Source organism: Oncorhynchus keta, chromosome 34 (assembly GCF_023373465.1).
Source record: "Oncorhynchus keta strain PuntledgeMale-10-30-2019 chromosome 34, Oket_V2, whole genome shotgun sequence".
NCBI classification, from domain to species: Eukaryota; Metazoa; Chordata; class Actinopteri; order Salmoniformes; family Salmonidae; genus Oncorhynchus; species Oncorhynchus keta.
The window spans coordinates 34523323-34545151 of NC_068454.1; the positions used below are offsets into that span (position 1 = coordinate 34523323).

The 21829-nt window shown below is 42.0% G+C and overlaps 2 protein-coding genes across 5 annotated transcripts in view; both read left to right on the top strand.

The window, feature by feature from the left end:
- zeb2a (zinc finger E-box binding homeobox 2a) overlaps nucleotides 1-9728 on the top strand; it is a 48501-nt gene extending 38773 nt beyond the window's left edge. Inside the window, exons 5-10 of one of the 2 annotated variants that reach the window (XM_035749902.2) lie at nucleotides 155-352; nucleotides 636-850; nucleotides 2762-2870; nucleotides 3230-5265; nucleotides 5698-5875; nucleotides 7625-9728. In XM_035749902.2, the coding sequence (XP_035605795.1) occupies nucleotides 155-352; nucleotides 636-850; nucleotides 2762-2870; nucleotides 3230-5265; nucleotides 5698-5875; nucleotides 7625-8208 (3320 nt within the window). In that variant the 3' untranslated portion in view covers nucleotides 8209-9728. The remainder of the gene's footprint in view (nucleotides 1-154; nucleotides 353-635; nucleotides 851-2761; nucleotides 2871-3229; nucleotides 5266-5697; nucleotides 5876-7624) is intronic. The other variant, XM_035749903.2, reaches the window with a different exon arrangement.
- A 1473-nt stretch (nucleotides 9729-11201) lies between these two features.
- The window catches only part of gtdc1 (glycosyltransferase-like domain containing 1), a 55252-nt gene continuing 44624 nt past the window's right edge, over nucleotides 11202-21829 (top strand). For 2 of the 3 annotated variants that reach the window (XM_035749908.2, XM_035749909.2), the window contains exons 1-2: nucleotides 11203-11294; nucleotides 16232-16428. In XM_035749908.2, coding sequence (XP_035605801.1) covers nucleotides 11256-11294; nucleotides 16232-16428 — 236 coding nt within the window. In that variant the 5' untranslated portion in view covers nucleotides 11203-11255. Of the gene's footprint in view, nucleotides 11295-16231; nucleotides 16429-21829 lie in introns of all 3 variants that reach the window. The other variant, XM_035749910.2, reaches the window with a different exon arrangement.

Genomic DNA, 21829 nt, shown 5'->3' on the forward strand with positions numbered 1-21829 from the left:
CCAGTCTGTTTCCTGTGTGGCCAATATACTGTAGCTTTGCAGCACATCTCTCAAGTTGGGGGAAGGACGAATGAGACTGACAAATATTTTTTATTTGTCTCCATTTCTCTTCTTCTCTACATGCCCTTCTCCTCCTCTTCCTTGTCTCATACAGTGAAGGGTATGGATGGGGTGTCGGGGCTTGACGAGTACTTCACTAAGCGTAATAAACTGGAGGAGAGTGACAGCCACTCAGCCAGCATCGCTGAGTACCTGCAGCGTGGAGACACTGCCATAATTTACCCAGAAGCCCCAGAGGAAGTGACACGACTCGGAACTCCCGAGGCCGTTGGGCAAGAAGAAAACGAAAACGGTAAGAATCCAGAAAATAAATAGCCCTACAGTAAATCCAGGACTATTATAGCGTTATAGGTCTACCACTTTTATGACTTTGTCCCCAATAGTGTTACTGAGTGACTTTTATGGGTAGTGTGTTTAAGTGTAAGCTGCTGGCGACTGAGGCTTTGTGAAGCAGAGATAATTATGTAGCTTGCTACACTTCCTCCGTTTACAACCTTGGCATGCTGCCCATCAGTGTCTATTAGCTGACCTTATGAGCCCTCCCCCTTCTCTTCCTCCCTTTTTCTTCTACACAGACCTGCCACCTGGGACTCCAGATGCTTTCGCCCAACTGTTGACCTGCCCTTACTGCGATCGGGGCTACAAGCGGCTGACATCGCTCAAGGAGCACATCAAGTACCGCCATGAGAAGAACGAGGAGAGCGTGCCCTGCCCGCTGTGCAGTGAAACCTTCTCCCACCGCACACAGCTGGAGAGGCATATGGCCACGCACAAGCCAGGGAGAGATCAGGTAAGACTGGCATACAGACAGGGGATGATCATTTTCTCTTTTTCTTCTCCACCTTCTCATCCCCTTTTCTTTCCTCATCTGATCTCCTTCACACATTCGGTTGTGTCATTTGGTGGGTCGGCCAGTGCTCTGTGTGAAACACAGTATCATTTGAGCTCAATGCCCGTCACGCTCCCCCATCTAAGATTGTTGTTAATTGCAAGGGCTTTAATGGCTTCCTCGTGGTTTCTGCATGCACTTGTCTTCTGCATCGAGAATCCTATTCTCTTGAGTGAATGATTATTCTAATTTCCTCTTCCTTTCGTCCTCTACTCCTCTCACATTACAACAAGTTACTTTTGAGCTCTTGTTCTTTTAAAAAATCAGACCCCGCACTGCTTGTTCGCAGCTGTATTTTGTTGTGCTCCCCCAAGCTTCCGCCTACAGTGAGGCATGCGTGGGATGTGCTAGCATATTGCCTTCCTCAGGCCATCTGACTTTTTGCATCAGCTGTTGCTGGAACTGGAACAGATTTGATTAGAAATTAGCACTCGTAAAGATAGTGCTAGAGATATGGACAATTTCCTATGGTTTAAGAAACAGCGATAAGAAGTGCATTCGTTGAGTGTAGAATCTAAAATGTACCTATTGCGTAAGTACAACCAGGGAATCAGTACAAGCACAACCAAAAGTGTAGACCTTCTCTCTGTCCTATAACGGAGTCTACAACTGTCTCATAACGGACCATGCAAATAAGCAGTGGAATCATTCAATTTTCCAATTATACTGTAATTATAATGAGGTTTCCTGAATTAAGCATGTCAGATTCAAACCTCAAATTTGCCCTGGGCCCAATGTGACAAAAGCAGTGAAGCAGCACCCCCATTCTACCGCCTCAACCCCCTCACCTGACTCCCCCTTTCCCCCTCCAGACTGACTTAAATAGGAGCAGATGGTCTTTTCCCCAGTGATCTGGAGTATCATAATCCTCAAATGACTAAGTGTTTGTTTATTTTTGTACTTCCTCTCCAGTTAAAATAGTTAAATAAAGGATCTTATGGAAGGTCATTATGGGTTACCTTAGTGCCCTGGACTGTGGAGGGATTTTGATTTGAGTGATACTGAGTGCTATTGGTGTAAATGTGTGAATTGTGCTACTTTGCTTATCTTCGGTGTGCCTAGAGCACATGTTTATCGTGGGTTAATTGTTCACACATTTGGTTATGATGGCAGGTTCCACATCGTTCATTGCCCCAATTTCCCGGATAGCTTTTTCACAAAGTAGTCCCCTTCAAGCCACATTCAGTAGGCTAACCCTAATCACATGCCCTAACCTAAAATGTCACCTGCCTTAGGAATGTCTTAACTCCATACACAATCACACACACACTTTCGCACATACCGGTACATAGACTCCTCAGCAAGCATTAGCGAAAAGGGATTTTGTTTGGTATTGAAAATGTAACAATGTACACCTCCCACATCATTCTCATGAAGTTCTTTGTGGGGGCTTCATCTCCCTAGACATTGTTTTTGTTTGTTATCTGCACTCATTTGAATTTCAAATGCAGGAAATGCACCTACACTAAACAGTTACCTTTGAACAGAACACAAAAACTCAACCCACACTGTATTCTCGAAATCGATTAGAGTTGCTTGTGTGCTTCATCATTTTGTTTACGCAATTTGGGATGTAAACCCCCCCCCCCCAAAAAAAACTGTTAGATATAGGCTAGTTAACTTGTGTGAGGGAGTGTTATTGTGTTGCAAAGTAGCCTACCGTTGAAGCTATGAAGAACTCATTACATTCCTTCTCAAGACCAGCTCCCTTGAAATCTTCCCTAGTGTCTTGTACATTTGTGACCTCCCTCTCTTACACACCACGTTTAGGTGGCACTGATGTGAAAAGTCCCTTTTCTATCTCCTCCACAGCCCCAGCTTCTGAATGAAGGGGCCGGCAACCGGAAGTTCAAATGCACCGAGTGTGGAAAAGCCTTCAAATACAAGCATCATTTGAAGGAGCATCTCCGAATTCACAGCGGTAGGTACTAAGCCGAGTCAAGCTGGCTTTAACCCACCATTTTTAAATGTATTAATGTGACTGTAGCTAGATGACTGAGAGGGCTTATGCCATAAAATTAAAATTGATAATGTTCCTTTTTGGCCTCTGTCAGTAAATGAGTCATTCTGTTTTATAATAGCTCACTGTTTCAGACCTGTTTCATAACTGACTAATTCAGCCATATGGATGAGGCCATAGCTCAAGAAAATGAGAGTTGAATAGAAATAGAGATTCTCATTTTCACACTGAACGAAATCTTCAGCTATTTCACTACCAGCCAAATTCAAGTATTCAAAATGGAGTAACTTGAAATACATGTTGTTGTTTCCCGTTTACAGGGGAGAAACCATATGAGTGTTCCAACTGCAAGAAGCGCTTCTCCCACTCCGGCTCCTACAGCTCCCACATCAGCAGCAAGAAGTGCATCGGTCTGATCTCTGTCAACGGACGAGTACGTAACGGAGGAGGTAACACCAAGGCTGGCTCCTCCCCTAACTCCACCGCCTCCTCTCCGGGAAGCCCCGCCCTGGCCCAGCTCCGCCACAAGCTGGAGAACGGCCGCCCCATGGGCTCCCAAGACCAGCAAAGCCACCTGGACATCAAGGCAGAGCCCATGGACTTCAATGACTACAGGCTACTGATGGCCTCCCAGTATGGCGTCGGAGGGCCAGGGGGCTATATGAACGGAGCCGGCCGAGGAGGCAGCCCTCTGGGGATCCACAGCTCCTCCCAGAGTCCCCTGCAGCACCTGAGTGGGATGGGCTTGGACCTGCCCCTGCTGGGCTACGGTTCCCTGGGGAACAACCTGAGCGAGGTGCAGAAGGTCCTCCAGATTGTGGACAACACTGTGTGCAGGCAGAAGATGGATGGGAACCCGGAGGAGATCTCCAAGCTCAGGGCCTATATGAAGGAGCTGGGGGCCCAGATGGAGGAGCAGAAGTTGGCTTTGTCCTCCCCGCGTGCTGGCTTCCAGGTGGTGGGCCACGGCAGCCCCGCAAAAAGCATAATCGACTACACTCTGGAGAAGGTGAATGAGGCCAAGAGCCTGATCGACGACTCCAAGAGGCAGATCAACATGGACATCAAGAAGGAGAGGCTAAACCACTCGATGGATCCTGAGGAGAAGTCGCACCACGAGAGCCACCAGGTTCCATTCCTGCCTTTCTCCTGCCAGTTCTGCAAGGAGAACTTCCCAGGGCCCATCCCACTGCACCAGCACGAGCGCTATCTGTGTAAGAAGAACGAGGAGATCAACCACCTCCAGCCCAGTGAGGGTGTGCCTCCTAGCCGCAGGGGGGTGTTCCCCTCAGAGCAGCAGGCCGCTCTGCAATCCTCTCTGTCAGAGAGGGGTGCCACCAGCCCCATCAACCCTTTCAAGGACCACGTGTCAGTGCTCAAGGCCTACTTCGCCATGAACATGGAGCCCAACTCAGAGGAGCTGCTGAAGATCTCCATCGCAGTCGGCCTCCCACAGGAGTTTGTCAAGGAGTGGTTCTCCCAGTGGAAGAATCAGCAGCAACAACAACAACACAACAACGGTAATGCTAACTCCAGGAAGCGGTCGCCACCGCCAGACCGGAGCAGTGCAGAGGAGCGCAACCACCACGGCCTGGCCAGGTCACCGATGTCCATGGCGCAACACGTGGATCGCATTATGGCACTCGCGGATTTACACGGCGGCAACACCAACGGTGACCGTGACACTTCCCACAGACATTTAAAGGCCAACCAGTTTACAGCCAACAGGCAGATGGGTGACAAACCACTAGAGTCCTTGGACCACCTTAGGAGCAGCACGTCATCTCCTCTCAATCTCTCCTCCACTTCTTCTAAAAACTCCCAGAGCAGCTCATACACTCCAAACAGCCTGGCCTCTGAAGGGGATGGCCATGGGGGGGACGCACCATTGGACCTTTCTCTACCAAAACACATGATGAGCAACAGCATCTCACTGGGAGAAAAGAGGTCCAAACCAAACGGCTATGTCTCAGACCGCAATGGTGACCACCACCAATCCAACCGGGAGCAGGGGACTGAGCCCATGGACTTGGCCCACATCAAAAAAGAGTTCCTGGGCTCAGGGAGAGACAACGGAGGGAACAGTGGCCACCAGATGGAAAAGAGTGCCAGCCCCATCTTTGGCATCAACCCCTTTGGTGGGGGTCACATGTACACACCTTTGCCCCCACATGGAGCGTTCCCCCCACACAGCTTCATGCAGGCCCAGGCCAGCATCCCAGGCCTGAGGCCGTACCCAGGGCTGGATCCAATGAGCTTCCTGCCCCACATGGCCTACACTTATGCAACTGGAGCGGCCACATTTGCTGAAATGCAACACAGGTCGAGGAAGTACCAACGGAAACCAGGTTTCCAGGTAAGCATGCCCTTTTGTAGTTTTAGATCCATTCACTAAAGTACATTTTTAGTAAGAGGTTTGCAATAAACATTTTGCCCTTTTAAATGAGTGCATAATGGATATAGTTACACTCAACACAAAACAAGTCAAATGATTTAGATTTTACATTTTTGTAATGTCATTTTTTCCCGTGAAATAGTATTTTGTCTGTTTTGTTAATACTTCCACTACACCCGTAAAATCCACAACACAGAATTAGAAAGCCCATATGTTCCCCTTTTTATGTCTCCTCTCGTGGCCAGTAAGAAGGGTCTTACACAGGTTGCACGGATCGACGGCTAAGCCCTGTCCAGACTTGGGATCAAACTCAGAGCAGAAGGTGTCTATGTTTAGGTGACAGGTGTGGATTACTTACAAATAATTGAAAAATCTGCCCCTCTCATCTCATAGGGGGAGCTACTGGACGGCACTGCGGACTATCTGTCAGGCTTGGAGGACCTGACAGACGAATCGCTCCTCTCCCGGAAGAAGATTAAAAAGACAGAAAGTGGTATGTACGCGTGTGACTTGTGCGACAAAACATTCCAGAAGACCAGTTCCCTCCTAAGACACAAATATGAGCACACAGGTATATAACATTTGGACACTTCTTTTTTACCCCACCCCCCCTCTTCGCCTTTCGTGCCCACCCCCTCCATGTTTTGTGTCTTTTGAAAGCTATCTTTTTGATTATCTTTTTTGATTATCTTTTCTTGTTCTTGATCACATAGCTTTTTCTCCCATCTCAGTTCTTATTTTCTCTCTTGTCTTTCACATATTTTTATGTTGAATGTGTTCAGATCCATGACCTAACATGTTCCTTTCTTTTTGACAGGGGTGGGTAATAGTGACATGTTTTGATATGACAGGGGTTACATAAACGTTCAGTAAAGTAGATATAAGCTTCATTGCATTTATCGCTCCAGACATTCTCCAGGAGTTAACAGGACCAGTGGCCATTTTGGAAACAAACTTGCCGCTTCAAGAGGGACTGTCTTTTTAAAGTTCATACAGTACATACACAGTGCCTTCAGTGACAGGGACAAGAATGACTGCTTTGACCCTGGTGGTATTTAACAGAATGCCAGGTCGTATCGAAGGCTTGCCTGTATGGCATTTCTGGTTCTTTTTGAAATAATCTTCAAAGATGTGACCTCTCCTCCTGGGGACTCCTCTCTTTCATCAGGTTGCATCACCTCCTGTCACTCTGTGCAGGAATGCTCCATGAGGAATTCGCTGTCTCGTCTATTTTTGCCACACTGTGAGGGTGGTGGGGAGGGCGGGGGGGGGCACTTCAAGAATGCCAACTATGGAAGATGTTGCAGACATTCCAAGGCTATTTGTGGCTCGGAATTGCCTGTGTGTGTGCATGCATTCCGTTGCGTGGCTGCTCACATGTGTGTACTGTATGTGTATTGGCATTCGTAGGATGGGAGGTGTTTCTGCATGTGTGCGTGGGATGTGAGCTTTGGAAGGGTGCTATTATATGGGCCGATTGAACTGGCATTAGAGAGGCCCATCTTGTCTAATAGAAGTCAGATGGAAGGGAATATATTTCCGGTAGCGCCACTGAGTTGTAGTAAACCTTTAATGCGAGGAGCTGCATGGTGCGGGGGTGGGGCAGGGAAGGGGAGCGAAGGGGTGTGAAGTTACTCCTCCTACAAATATAACCATCACACTATCACGCGAAGGATGCCTAATCCTAGTCATTTTATTCTGGACCAATGATGTCATGACAACACACTCTGTCACTGGTGCCAGGCTGCTTCAGTTTCACCTTGCTTGGTGTTCTAAACATCTGAGCTCACTGGCTTAGCTCGATGCTCACTCGTCCCGCTGCAGAGTCACAGACAACCCCATCATAGAGTGTTTGGGTTCTTATTTCCACCTGCCTCCCCCCAGTGTTATCTAGCAGCAACTGAAAATGTCTCTAAGGTTAGGTGGTCAACCATAAATGTCGGGTTACTTTCAACACTTTATTTTGTTTTGTTTTCAGAAATGTGTTTGAGAAATGTACTTGAGTTTATTTATACAATCACAACATTACTCATTCCTATCATTATTTTCTTGTGTTAATTATTTTCACCATGATGGGGAGGGAATGAAGAAATCCTGACATATGATATAAATGCTTTTACACTCAAGATGCACTTAACATGATCAATACATTCTGTGCCAAAGTCAGATCAAAGTCACTCTCACATTGCATGTCTACTGTATGTCTGTTCTCCTGAATAACCGTTTATCTTCCTTTTGTACTGCTCTGTGTTTCTAGAGAAGGGGACCGCAGTAACACCGTAGTAACACTTTCTCTCCCCTGTCTCCTGTGTCTCTGCAGGCAAGCGGCCACACCAGTGCACGATCTGTAAGAAGGCCTTCAAACATAAGCACCACCTCATCGAGCACTCGCGTCTGCACTCGGGTGAAAAGCCATACCAATGCGACAAGTGTGGCAAGCGCTTCTCTCACTCAGGCTCCTACTCCCAGCACATGAACCACCGGTACTCCTACTGCAAGAGGGAGGCAGAGGAAAGGGAGGCGGCTGAAAGGGAGGCCCGGGATAAGGGCCCCCTGGAACCCACAGAGTTGCTGATGAGGAGGGCCTACCTGCAGGGTCTGGGGCCTCTGGGCTACTCTGACACCGAGGACCAGCCGGAGGATGGGGGTGGCACCATTCTGAGGGACGGCACTGAAGGAGGGATGAGAGGAGGACGAGGAGAGAGGGAAGTGGACGAGACGTATGAGAAGGTGACAGACAGGAGAGAGATGGGAACTTTCAGGGAGGGAGAGGATGAGGAAGAGGATGACAGCAGGATGGACACGGCGAGGAATGATGAGGGGAAAGATGCGGAGCATTCAATGGATGAGAGTTCAAGAGAAGGGAAAACAGACACCAAGTCGGACCAGGAAGAAGCAGATTAAGTCAAGACTGCAGTCATTTGAAAAAAAGCTTTCAGCAAATATTTGTCATGTTGGGTTGTTTCATTTCCTTTTTCCATTCTTCCAACAAACATGAAACTTGCTTTGTTTTCAGATAGGCACTGCGGTGGCTCAGTCAAGCAAGCGCGAGCGCTTGCCTCTAGCTTCTCAGAAGCTCATAATGATGGACTCATGCAATGTGGTGACTGCCAACATCAGAGTTGTGACGACAAGCTGGGTGGGATTGTTTAAGAATCCACATTATGCAACAAAAAAAATGAAGTAATAATGATTATCATTATAATTAAAAATGAAATGAAGCTGTTTTTAATGTACAGTGTTAAATAAGGCCTAAAAGCTGTGTGGTGCTATAATGTTCTTAACCCTTGTGTTTCATTGTGTTAATACCCCAAACTAGGAAATTGCACTCTGCCCCTTTAATCACTACAAAAACATTTTTTGAAAAAAAAAGCCTATGTATATTTATACCGTGCTTGAAGACTCGGTAGCAGTCCGTCAGTGTTGTACTTTGTCTACCACTTACTGTGATGTCCTTGGTTCTACCACCCTTTTTGCCAGGCAAACTAACCACACAATTTTGGGCCTCACAAATGTCTTTATGTGAAGGAAACTTTAAACCTGTGTGAATTTGATATGTTGTGAGTCTTAAATTGGACCGGAATGGAGTGACAGAATGAAGGAGGGAACAATGAAATATGGAGGGCTCCGTACGTAAGACAGAGCCTTTGTATGTTTTATTTTCTCAACAGAAAGCCTTATATGCAAACATTTTCACCTGTGCGTTTCTGCAAGTGCCATCCTTGTACAGTGTAAATCAGAGTTGATTTGTGTTATCTTTGCTCTGGCTTCAGTATTAAATAAATATTTCACCTTGTTTTCCATGTACCCATGTCAGTATTAGCATAGATTGAGACAGCAGTTCGTTAGTTTACTTATGTTTGTGCAATTTTCTGTATTTTTTTTTCATGACCTTTTGTCAGTATTACTTTTTGTTGATTTTTTTCCAAGCATAAATTACATTTCGTTTTTATTTTAAAATTACCATTTTATTTATGTGACTCATTTTATATTTCCTAATTTTATTTATTTCATACTGTAGTGTACAGTATTATAGTTCCTCAAAAAATAGATATATTTTAGTAAAGGATTCTGTCATTGACTATTGGAGCAAATTATAAATAGAGAGCATTCTATGGTATTTGGAAAAACATTCATTGTTAAAATTTGAAATTTTGTTCTCAATGTTTTATTTCCTTTCAACTACTGGAAATTCTAAATTTGGGGAACTTTTGATACAATATTGTGAAAACACTGTATTTTTTGACAATAAAAATCCACTTTATTCATCCAGGTAAAGAGATGAAGTTAGAGGGACTGTTGATAATGAAAAATTCCTGAAATGTCTGAATTATTATTGAATTTTTAATTTCTCTTGGAAATGACCATGCTCGAATAAATGTAGCCAAATAAAATTTTAATAAAGCTGTGTTATTCTTCTTGTACTTGAACTACTTCTATTTATTAACAATCTAACAGTGATCATGTGTATAGCAGTCTCATGTTTATTCAATTTTTATTAAGGTCATTATTGTCCAGATTATTGGTTGTTTTCCAATGTCCCAACTAGACAGCACATGAAATTGTGAAATGTCACAGGTCAGTGTCTGGAAACGTTCTATCTTAGCATGTGAAAGTAGGAAGTGTTACTGTGTTGTGTTTTTGTTTAACTTTACAATTGAATTATAATTGAATTTGTACATGCCAATATAATAGAACATTCAATAAACATGTACTAACACTTTCAAAGGGAAACATTTTCAAAAGTACTGTAGACATTTTCCAAGCTTTAGTTTCATGTTCTACTCAGGGAAAGTTCCTAATTAACAGAAACTCATTAGTACAATCTTTTACTTTACTATAAAATTAGGAAAAATAATCTCAAGCCTCTCAAATAGAATTTATTGCTATCTTTTATCTTCTGATGTGGATGTTACTTTATGTACCAGATTTCTTAGAGGCTGTGTGTGATATACTTTAAAATTACTTTACCTTTTTAAAGTTTGAAAAGAAAAACTAGGCTTGAGCTAAAATTGTCACCAGCAACGGACAGTCAAACTTGACATGAACTGTTTGCACAGGAACTCAGAGGAATGACATTATCCATGACCTTACTAATTGAACTCACGTAATGAAATGCAAATAGAAGCAGGTGAAGAGTTCATCGAGTTAGACACACACACACACTCGCACACACACACACATACACACACACACACACACACACACACACACACACACACACACACACACACACACACACACACACACACACACACACACACACACACACACACACACACACACACACACACACACACACATAGAAAGAAGATCTATTGTATGATCGATCAGATGTTGGGTAAGAGAAATGCACATTTCATCACTGAGTCAACTAAAACATGGAAGATCATTTATTGGCAGAGAATATGCTCACAAGTAGCCTAGCAAAATTCCCCCTTGACAGAATTGTCAAAATTACTGTGTGAGAAAGCTCTATCGCTCAAGCCACTGAAGACCTATGCAAACAGGGTCTTTGCTATCTGGGACATCAATACCCCGTTGAAGTTGACATTTAAAATGGTTAAGGTAAATGTAAAGGTTAGGTAAGGGTTATGGTTAAGCTTAGGGTAGGAGTTAAGTTTAGAGTTTGGAGTAGGGACGTCCCAAGGATCCCGGAATCCTCTGATCATGCAACCAGCAAGGTGAGAGGGTTTCCACGAGTGACCACAGCCACATAGTCAAAATAGGCTATATCGTAAAAATTCATGAAAACAAAAACGATTTATTTATTTATTTAAACATTGGGGTTAGGCATAAGGTTAGCAGTGTTTTTAAGGTTAGGTTTAAAAACACATTTAAAGAAACAAAATTGTAGAAATAGGCGGGGTGTATGACTTTGTGGCTGTGGTAAATAGTGTGCATCGGGTGAGAGGCGTTCCTAAAATGACGGTATCACGTATGGACGAAATATGTGCGTCCTTTTTTCTAGCAAGCATATTCAGGAAGAGGTGAGTTTTCATTCCACATGCAGACACAAAAGAACACTGCCACGCATAGCACGTTGTTTCAAACACTTTACCTTTATATCTACATTAATTTGTATTTAGTGAAGATAATAGGGTTTTTTTTGGAGGGGGGGGGGGCATATCGAGACTAGGCTATATGTATTCGATGGCGGATATGGTTACGGATTAAATTAGTGTGTCAAACGAGATGTTGGATACTGTACAATCTAGCTCTGGTCCAGCACGGCGTTAGTGCGGCTTGCTAAAGATTAATTTTCTGGATATTTGAGCGGTAAAGGCCATAGACGAAATCCTTGAACAGTTTGTTTAGTGACTGGATTTAATTTACGTTACTCAACTCACCAAAGTAAAGATGATGTTAGAGTGCTGAAGAACTGTTATTTCTTATGTGATAGCTGCTATTTCTCCAAAATACGAAATAAAGTAGTTATTTTGAGAACATTTTGTTTACCGCCTTTTTTGTTGTATAGCTAGGTTACTACGAGTTGTCATGCGCACACACAGCTAGTATTTGGTTTAGTATTACATGCATAGCCAGAAAGTCTTAATTGTTGCAATAATGTTGAACATTTTAAAGACTGAAGGGAAAGACTGATTCTCCATTTAGTAGGTTAGATAGTTCCCCCTACTCTACTGCCTTACATTTCATACGAAATCTAAATAGACCTCTACCCATTTCAAGCCCTCTAGTCAACTAATGGTCACAACTGATGGCACCATTTTTCTGCCTACATCTGATCAGTCAGTTCATACTAAAATACAGAGAATAGTATTGCCATTTATGACAGTTTGCTTACTGTGTTACTCAAGAAAATATGTTTTTTTTCTCACTACACTAGCTCAACAGTGAAATACTCACCAGTGATGTGGTTTTAAATGAGTAAGCTTCTTGAGGCCTACTTCAAAGGGATGCTCTAAATTTACAAGGCCACCCAAAAGTCGTGAAAATTGCCTACACAATGTAAAGAAAAAAAGCATTATTTCATTCAGTGGCCTAGACTGTCATATCTTGACAAATACAGTATGGTTTTAATAACCGACAAGTACATAGTAGCACATTCATGGCTCATAGGTAGTTTCATTTACCAAAGGAGATCTGATGTCATTGTGTGTTGGAGATGGAACATTTCATTTTAGTTTTGTCATATGAAGTCTGTAAAGTTCTGCATTGGACTGCTGTGCTGCCTGCCTGCCTTTTCATTTTCCTGGCTATTGTGCGTATCACTGTGCCTTCTCCTTCTCCCCATCCAAGGCAGCACAGAGAGATTAGCACATGTCCATGTGCCTATAATTATAGCTGTAGTCCCTTTCAGTGGATCCTTAAATGATTCGCTTTTACGTAAAGCCTGCGCTTGTGAAGTACAAGGGCACGACTTCCTCAATTAAAAGAAGGAAAAGTCACTTCTCACTCATTTCACCGCTTTGAAACCTTAATCCGTGGAAAATGGGAGCTTCCTCCCCTTTTCTAATATGAGATCAAAGGAGTTATGAATAGCATTACACGTTCCTTGCTCGATGTGCGAAGCTGCTTACATTTGCATTGTCAAACTGAAAGGCCTGTCATGAGAACACTGAATGAAAAGGTTTTTAGGACACAATATTACCCTCTGTTTTGCTGGTTGAGCACTGATCCTAATGTAATCATAGTTTTTAGAAATATCTGAAAATTATTGCCATTTACACCAATGGTGGAAAATAGGAAATGCTTCTATGACCTATAACTCAGTTATAGCCCACAGATAAAATCATGGTGAACAATTCAATACACTAGGAATGTAGTCTTTCAAGTATGTCATCTTTCAAAACATTTCAATCATAAGACATTTGCTCTCGAATACATTTGGTGCCAGGAATTTTATTCAGATTAAAGGAACATAAAATGACAGGGGCTAAACTATTTTCCCAGATGTCAGACTACAGTTAATTTTTATGTCTAGTAATTTTTCAAAATGTGATGTATTATGTAGCCTTTATCTTATATGTATTAGTATTTACTACATTTTCCACCTAGCTGGTTGGTCAAGTGGGCCCTGAACCCTAACTACCTTCTGGACAGTGCTCAATAACTTTGGTTTAGCTTTACATGCTGACCAGACCGGACAAAAAAAAACACATGCTGACCAGACCGGACATGTCGCAAGAGTCGCAAAATACATTTAGAAATCCATGTTATTCAATTATAGCACCCACACTGCTCGCACGCGCCAACGAGTGCCTGCGACGCCAAGGGCTAAAATAGAAGTCATTCCTATTTCGGACGCAGATCGTGCTGAAAGTCATCTCCTCATTGGTTTATAGAAGCAGATACCCACGTGCCATCTCCTCATTGGTTATACCCACATGGGTGATTGAAAGATGAACTTTGTTGCCGGTTGTCGTGGTAATACAATGAAAGTTTAGATGCGATCACCATATAAGTTCAAAAATGAAAAGGCCTGGAAGGAGGAGAGATGACTAGAAACTATTCGGTTGGCCGTTTTATGTGTGGATTAATTGTCGGAGTAGAGGTCCTTGTGCATTTCAGGTAAAATAACAACTCAATGTTTATATCCCAGGACAAATTAGCTAGCAATAGCAAGCTAGCTACATAGGACAAATTAACATTAGCTAGCAAGTGCAAGCTAGCTAGCTAAATTGCCATGTTTAATGTTTTTCGACCTGTCCCCAAATTAATGTAATTGGTTCAGAGTTTGTTTTGATATTTTAACCTGCGTGTCATGATCGCGTTTGGTGTGGGGGGGGGGGCAAAATACAGTTGGTAGCGCGCGTGCGCTGCCGGTTTGGGTTCCGTGTTAGCCTCAATCTGCCATGTTCTCAGCTGCTTCAATATCTGAGGGGGATCTCTCATGCTCTGGTCCCATGTTTAGGATAAATAAATCCTCCAAAAAAAAGAATCAGAGCTATCCTCCTCCCTGTCAGCCACCATCTAAGATGATTCCCACACACACACAGACAGACACACACACAGACAGAATGCATGCTTAAACCCTGCATGGCCAAAGGGAGCAAAAGGGAGGTGTCGGAATCTGGCACGCACGCTCCAGCGATCTGTGTTTGCCGCCGGTCCCTGCAATCCCATCCAACCCTCTGCCTGCTACCCCCAAGGGCACGATGGGGGTAGTGCTTCTGGTGATGACTTTAATGGTCACGATTGGTCCTCACAGTGACGTTTTTATGCATTTTTATATGGAAATGCTGGCTGCCTCACCCCACCCCACCCTTGCTAAATAATCCTGTATTTCTGCATGAAATCCCTTTGCACCTCAGGGTGATGTGTGTGTGGTGAGGGGAGTGTTATGCACTTCAGTGTGTTTTTCCGGGATACACACAGGATTTATAAAGCTGTGGTGGTGATTTTCCACTTAGATTTCGGAGAGAATGAATATGTGCTGTCGTCGCCCTATACTCTGGCAATGTTGTCAGTGACGTTGAGGATGTAAAGTTAAATTCTACATGTAAGGGCGTTGTGCTAAATATTAGAAAAGCCAACAACAACAATGAGCCAGGGGGAAAAATTACCTTCTAATATGTACCTTCTTATTATGTTCCAATATTCACTTTTTGTCATGTTGTTTTGTTTCCAGGCTGAAATGGTGTTTCGGTTTAATGGCAAAGCCTATCTGAGAGTCTCCAGTCAGACATGTCAGGTCGTGAAATGACTTGTCAACATTCACAGTGTCATTACTGTGTTATTAATTCCTGAGTGGTTTGGTGCGTTGGGGATTCCCTGTCACATCAGTGTGTGGGGGAGAGAATGGTGACATTAACCCTTTCAGTTAATGTCTGCCATTGAGGTGGAATGGTGTCAATAACCTGAATACTCTGAAAGGGTGGGCGAAAGTTATAGATGAGGAGAGATTTGATCGTCAATGGGTCCATTTTGCAATGCATGGCGGTAAGGTTGGAAATCCCCCCCGGAGATGTGGTTGAAAATGTGTTGTTTCGTGTTCTATTCCAGATGAGATGTTTGTCTTCTGTTAGCTGTTGTTATGCCATACAGTAATGGTCCATTGTCTATCCACATAATTGTTTAAAATTCTGTGAAAGCTTGAATAATGCTCGGTGCTTGGCAAGAGTCACACACTAGGTCAGAGATGTCAATATGTCATCTAAACATTTAGGATTTGTTTACAAATTTAATGTTGCCAATATATATTGGTTTTCCATTAAATGTTTTGTTACAATGGGTCACAAATTTGCTTTCAGGAAGATTTTTGTCATTGGTCTAAACTTCTGTTTGCCCTTTTAAAACATTTACTTCCTACTGAACTCCATATCTACCGTCTTTTACTTTTTTAAAAGGTTTTATGGTGTTAATAAAAATGACATAGCACGTTTTCTGCTTAAGATATGACTTGTATTTAAGAACGAGAGAGGGACCAAGATATTGACTGATTGGAAAGTCTGTGGGCGAATGATGAGTGTGGCAAATAACTTACTACCCATTGTGGGCAGCTTAATGGAAGAATGAGATGGAGGACATAACGTTTACTGTAATAAACTGGAAATAATGGGGAGGAAATTTGTTGGAAAAGAAATTGCACGGGAACACAGTTATATTATATCAATGTATCCTCAGCATTTTAGGCTGCAATTTCCTTCCATCATCATCACTCATATTCTTCCTTGCTTCTGCCATTAATTTACACTACCAGATAGTTTCTGATGACTATTTTACAAAAAACCTATGGGTATGTCATCAGGTCAGTTTACCATAACTGATACAACTGGTCAGATTTCTTTTGTTCCACAGGAAATGAATAGACTACACTTCCCAAAATCCAACTGGTCTTTTCCTCTTTCCCTGCCAAGGAGGCCTTCATTGTCAATCTCTGAAAGCAATGATTTCCCCCTCATTTACCTATTCTTACTGCAGTTATCTTGTCCTTGATTATTATCATTCATTTTTCTCTCCTCAGATTCAGAATAGCCTATCCATGAGTGTGCTACTGGTAGAGGCGTTCTACGGTGGCTCCCACAAACAGCTGATAGACCTGCTTAGAGAGAATGTGGACGACTGCGTGTCCTACACACTGCCGGCTAAGAAATGGCACTGGAGGGCCAGGACAGCAGCCCTGTACTTCATGCAGGCTATCCCGGCTAGCCCCTCATACAGGTATACATAGAAACATGACTGTTGGAATTGATACAGTGCTGATTAAGATTGCTAGATCATTGTTTTTGTGAAATATACAGTACCAGTCATTGTGATGGTTTGAGTGCAGTTGGATCGGAAAGGGAAGGAAAAGCAGCCAACAAGTGCTCAGCATATGTGAGAACTCCTTCAAGACTGTTGGAAAATCATTCCAGGTGAAGCTGGTAGAGAGAATGCCAAGAGTGTGCAAAGAGTGGATCATTTAGAATCTAAAATATATTTGATTTAACACTTTTTTGTTTACTACATGATTCCATATGTGTTATTTCATAGTTTTGATGTCTTCACTATTATTCTACAATGTAGAAAATAGTAAAAAAATAAGAAAAGTCCTTGAATGAGTAGGTGTGTCCAAACGTTTGACTGGTACTGTACACTGCTTTTTTTGTTGGTCTTTCCAACATGTTGTTTGTGAGCTCTGTAAAGGGGAAATCCATTTCCTCTGTTTTGGCGCAGTGAGATGGAAAGTGGGCCATGTGGTTGTCAGCCATTTTTCAGGTACCCTTGTATCACTCACTTGTGGACTTCTGAGATTGGGATTCCATTAGGTCATTGACTTCCACAGAGAGGATTTAGGTCATATGTAATGAGACACAGCTGCTTGAAATGTCCCCAACCTTTCACTCTCTATTTTTCGGTGTCAATATGTTTTCCGTTTTATCTCGCACATTACTTTTAGGGGAATAACCCAATGTGTAAAAGTACTTAGCTATCTTTTTGCTTTGGAATGACTTTGTAAGTTTTATTAGGGAAACCCAGTTCAATTAGATACTATCCTGCCATTAAACCAGAGGGTGCACTATGATTATTATTCATCATTTTATTTGATGATAATTTCTGCTTTGCAGAAACGGGTTTGATTCAGGACTTGGTGAGTACTTCACAGATGATTGGCAAATATAGGGCGATTTACTATACGTTTGGTGAAGCGATGCATGATGCTGCGGCTCACCCACACACAGGGCTAACGCTCAGATGGATGTGTACTTGTCTGGCTTGATCCCTCTCTGTCATCTCTGCAACACCGCAGTAACAGTCGTTACTGGAGAACACAGTGGGCGAGCCATGTCACATATAGAGTAGAATTCCAACTTCAAAAAGGTCATCAGTCAAAATGAAGACAGGTAGTCAAATCGATAGTGGCTAGCAGAGGTGTGCATTCAAGTCTGACTGTTGTTACAAATGTCATGACTTGAGACTCAACTTGATAGAAAGTACAATAATTTCAGATTTGACTTGGAGCTTCAAAACTCGACTTTGATTTGAGACTGATGACTTGAAATCATCTCGCCAGGTTTTGTAACGTTTTATCACATATTCTGCGGACAGAGTCTCCTTGGATTGTTCTCCACGTAGCCAGAGACAGTATTGCAGTTGCAAAAAAATGATTGGCTGGTGAAACACACTCAGCCCTCTGATTGGACCAGCAAACTGTCAATCAAATCAGGTCGGGTGAGCTAGCGCAATGGGAAGGTTTTGGGTGGTGCACGTGGGAAGTTTTTTCATACATATTTTAATAGGCTACATAATATTATAGCCTACCATTTGTATTTGATATTTTATACCTTTGCTTATTCGATTTGGTCACTAACATTGGGCTACGGCATTGCATCAAATGATTGTTTCAAAAACATCAAATTTGTGCTTCAGAAAGAAAAGTTTGCGTGCAAAGGCGGCTGCACATATCCAGATAGTGACCAGAAAGCGCTTGTTTATTTTCTTCCGGTTTTGCCTGGCAAAAACAGAGTAGCCTACCTACAGTTGAAGTCGGAAGTTTACATACACTTTTGTTGGAGTCATTAAAACTCGTTTTTCAACCACTTCACAAATGTATTGTTAACAAACTATAGTTTTGACAGGTCGGTTAGGACATCTGCTTTGTGCATGACACAAGTCATTTTTCCAACAATTGTCTATAGACAGATCATTTCACTTATAATTCGCTGTATCACAATTCCAGTGGGTCAGAAGTTTACATACACTAAGTTGACTTTGCCTTTAAACAGCTTGGAAAATTCCAGAAAATTGTGTAATGGCTTTAGAAGCTTCTGATAGGCTAATTGACATAATTTGAGGCGTACCTATGGATGTATTTCAAGGCCTACCTTCAAACTCAGTGCCTCTTTGCTTGACATCATGGGAAAATCAAAAGAAATCAGCCAAGACCTCAGAAAAATAATTGGAGACTTCCATAAGTCTGGTTCATCATTGGGAGCAATTTCCAAATGCCCGAAGGTACCATGTTCATCTGTACAAACAATAGTACGCATGTACAAACAACATGGGACCACGGAGCCGTCATACTGCTCAGGAAGGAGATGCGTTCTGTCTCCTAGAGATTAACGTACTTTGGTGTGAAAAGTGGAAATCAATCCCAGAACAACAGCAAAAGACCTTGTGAAGATGCTGGAGGAAACAGGTGCAAAAGTATCTATATCCACAGTAAAGCGAGTCCTATATCGACATAACCTGAAAGGCCGCTCAGCAAGGAAGAAGCCACTGCTCCAAAACCGCTATAAAAAAAGCCAGGCTACGGTTTGCAACTGCACATGAGGACAGAGATCATACTTTTTGGAGAATTGTCCTCTGGTCTGATGAAACAAAAGTAGAACTGTTTGGCCATAATGACCATTGTTATGTTTGGAGGAAAAAGGGGGAGGCTTGCAAGCCGAAGAACACCATCCCAACCGTGAAGCACGGGGGTGGCAGCATCATGTTGGTGTTTTGCTGCAGGAGGGACTGGTGCACTTCACAAAATACATGGTAGCATGAGGAAGGAAAATTATGTGGATATATTGAAGCAACATCTCAAGACATCAGTCAGGAAGTTAAAGCTTGTTCACAAATGGGTCTTCTAAATGGACAATGACCCCAAGCATATTTCCAAATATGTGGCACAATGGCTTAAGGACAACAAAGTCAAGGTATTGGAGTGGCCATCACAAAGCCCTGACCTCAATCCCATAGAAGATTTGTGGGCAGAACTGAAAAAACGTGTGCGAGCAAGGAGGCCTATAAACCTGACTCCGTTACACCAGCTCTGTCAGGAGGACTGGGCCAAAATTCACCCAACTTATTGTGGGAAGCTTGTGGAAGGCTACCAAAAACATTTGACCCAAGTTAGGCAATTTAAAGGCAATGCTACCAAATACAAATTGAGTGTATATAATCTTCTGACCTACTGTGAATGTGATGAAAGAAATAAAAGCTGAAATAAATCACTCTCTACTATTATTCTGCCATTTCACATTCTTCAAAAAAAAGTGGTGATCCTAACTGATCTAAGACAGGGAATTTTTACTAGGATTAAATGTCAGGAATTGTGAAAAACTGAGTTTAAATGTTTTTGGCTAAGGTGTATGTAAACTTCCGACTTCAACTGTACATTAATATTATTCATGTAAAGTGCTAATTAGCAATCTTCTACTGACGCATCTTTGCCACAACAATGGGCTACCTGGTGATGTCATAGATCATGTTCATATTTAAAATGGGCCTAGTTTTGGTGGATTCTAATTCTTTACCTCAGTGGTGGTACTGGCTATGACTAAAGATAGCTAGCTGTAACATCGCACTACCTTCAATATTTATGCGATGAAAATGTAACATTCTGGCAAATTAATTATGATATTTATTAGGAAGAAAAAGGCAACATGCTTTCTATTCCGATCATTCAACCCCCGCTGCATGCTGGGAGGTCGTATGATCCTGCTTGCTATTGACTCCAAAAAGTGACAGTATGACATGATAACGTTATACCTAATTGATATCGATTGCTATCATGAATGACTCAGCTCAAAATGCAGATGTAAAACACAGTTTATTTCTGTATCTTGCACTTTGAAAATGCATCACCGTTTTATGGCTGTAATGACAGGCTACATTTATATGCATGTTCGTTGTGTGGGCATGGGCGTGTGCGGGGTTGTAAACTTTAAGTTTGAACCACTCATTTTTGGGGGTCGCGGGTCAAAAACCCGAAAACCACTGAACTTGCGAACAGATTGCTGATTTGCTGTGCATCGCAAACTTCAAATTGTAGCGAGATTGTAGGATTTCCATAAATGAATATGCAGCTCCAAATTTGTTTGGTCAATAACAGTTGTAGAAAAAGTACCCAATTGTCATACTTGAGTAAAAGGAAAGATACCTTAATAGAAAATGAATCTCAGTAAAACACTACTTGAGTAATAGTCTATAACTATTTGGTTAAATATACTTATGTATCAAAAGGAAATGTATTTGCTAAAATATACTTAAGTATAAAAACTAAAAGTATACATTATTTTAAACATCTTATATTAAGAAAATCAGACGGCACAATTAAAAAAACTAAATAAATGTATGGATAGCCAGGGGCACCCTCCAAACACATCATTTACGGACAAAGTATTTGTGTTTAGTGAGATCAGAGTCAGTGGATAACCAGGGATGTTCTCTTGATACGTGTGTGAATTGGACCATTTTACTGTCCTGTTAAGCATTCAAAATGTAACGAGTACTTTTGTGTGTCAGGGGAAATGTATGAAGTAAAAAGTACATGATTCTCTTTAGAAATGTAGTGCAGTACAAGTTGTCAAAAATATATATAGTAAAGTACAGATACCAAAAAACTACTGAAGTTGTACTTTAAAATATTTTTACTTAAGTAATTTACACCATTGGTCAATAATATGAACAGTTAACTTTGCAAGATCACCAGCAATGGGGCTTCAAGCAACAATTACTAGCATTGACATACTGGTCTTTTGGTAAGTCAACATTGCCTGAAATGGATAATTTACTTATGAAGCTCCCATTTGGAATTTGTTGTTCAAATCAATTATTACGTAGGTCTAATCAAAATGCATTGTAGACAAAATAACTTGTTCTTTGGTAATCTCAATAAATAAACTTAGATTTGTATTTGAACAACACATTGCCTTTATTTTTTTTACTTGACTTGAAAAAACCTGCGACTCGACTTGCTCTTTGAATGCACGACTTGGACTTGACTCAAGACTTAACAGTTCTATTTGGGACTTGACTTGGATCTTGTGACTTGAGACTTGAATAATTGTGTCTTGTCCCACCTCTGGTGGCTAGGTACATCATGGAATGTCATGTGGCTAAGTAATAGCTCATACAGTAAGTAACTAAGCATAACCCCCTTTCTCAGTTCTGCTGTTTTGGATTCTGTAGAATGGGATATTTGCTGTTCCCTCTATGGGATGACAAGTGGTAATTCAGCACATAACAAATCAAAATGTTCTACTTATTTATATGAAAAAAGGTAAATATATAGATTTTTTAAATCCATCTCCCACTAAAGGGATACTTCAGCCCTGCAGTTTCAGTGCGTCTAATTCTTAACTACACAGGA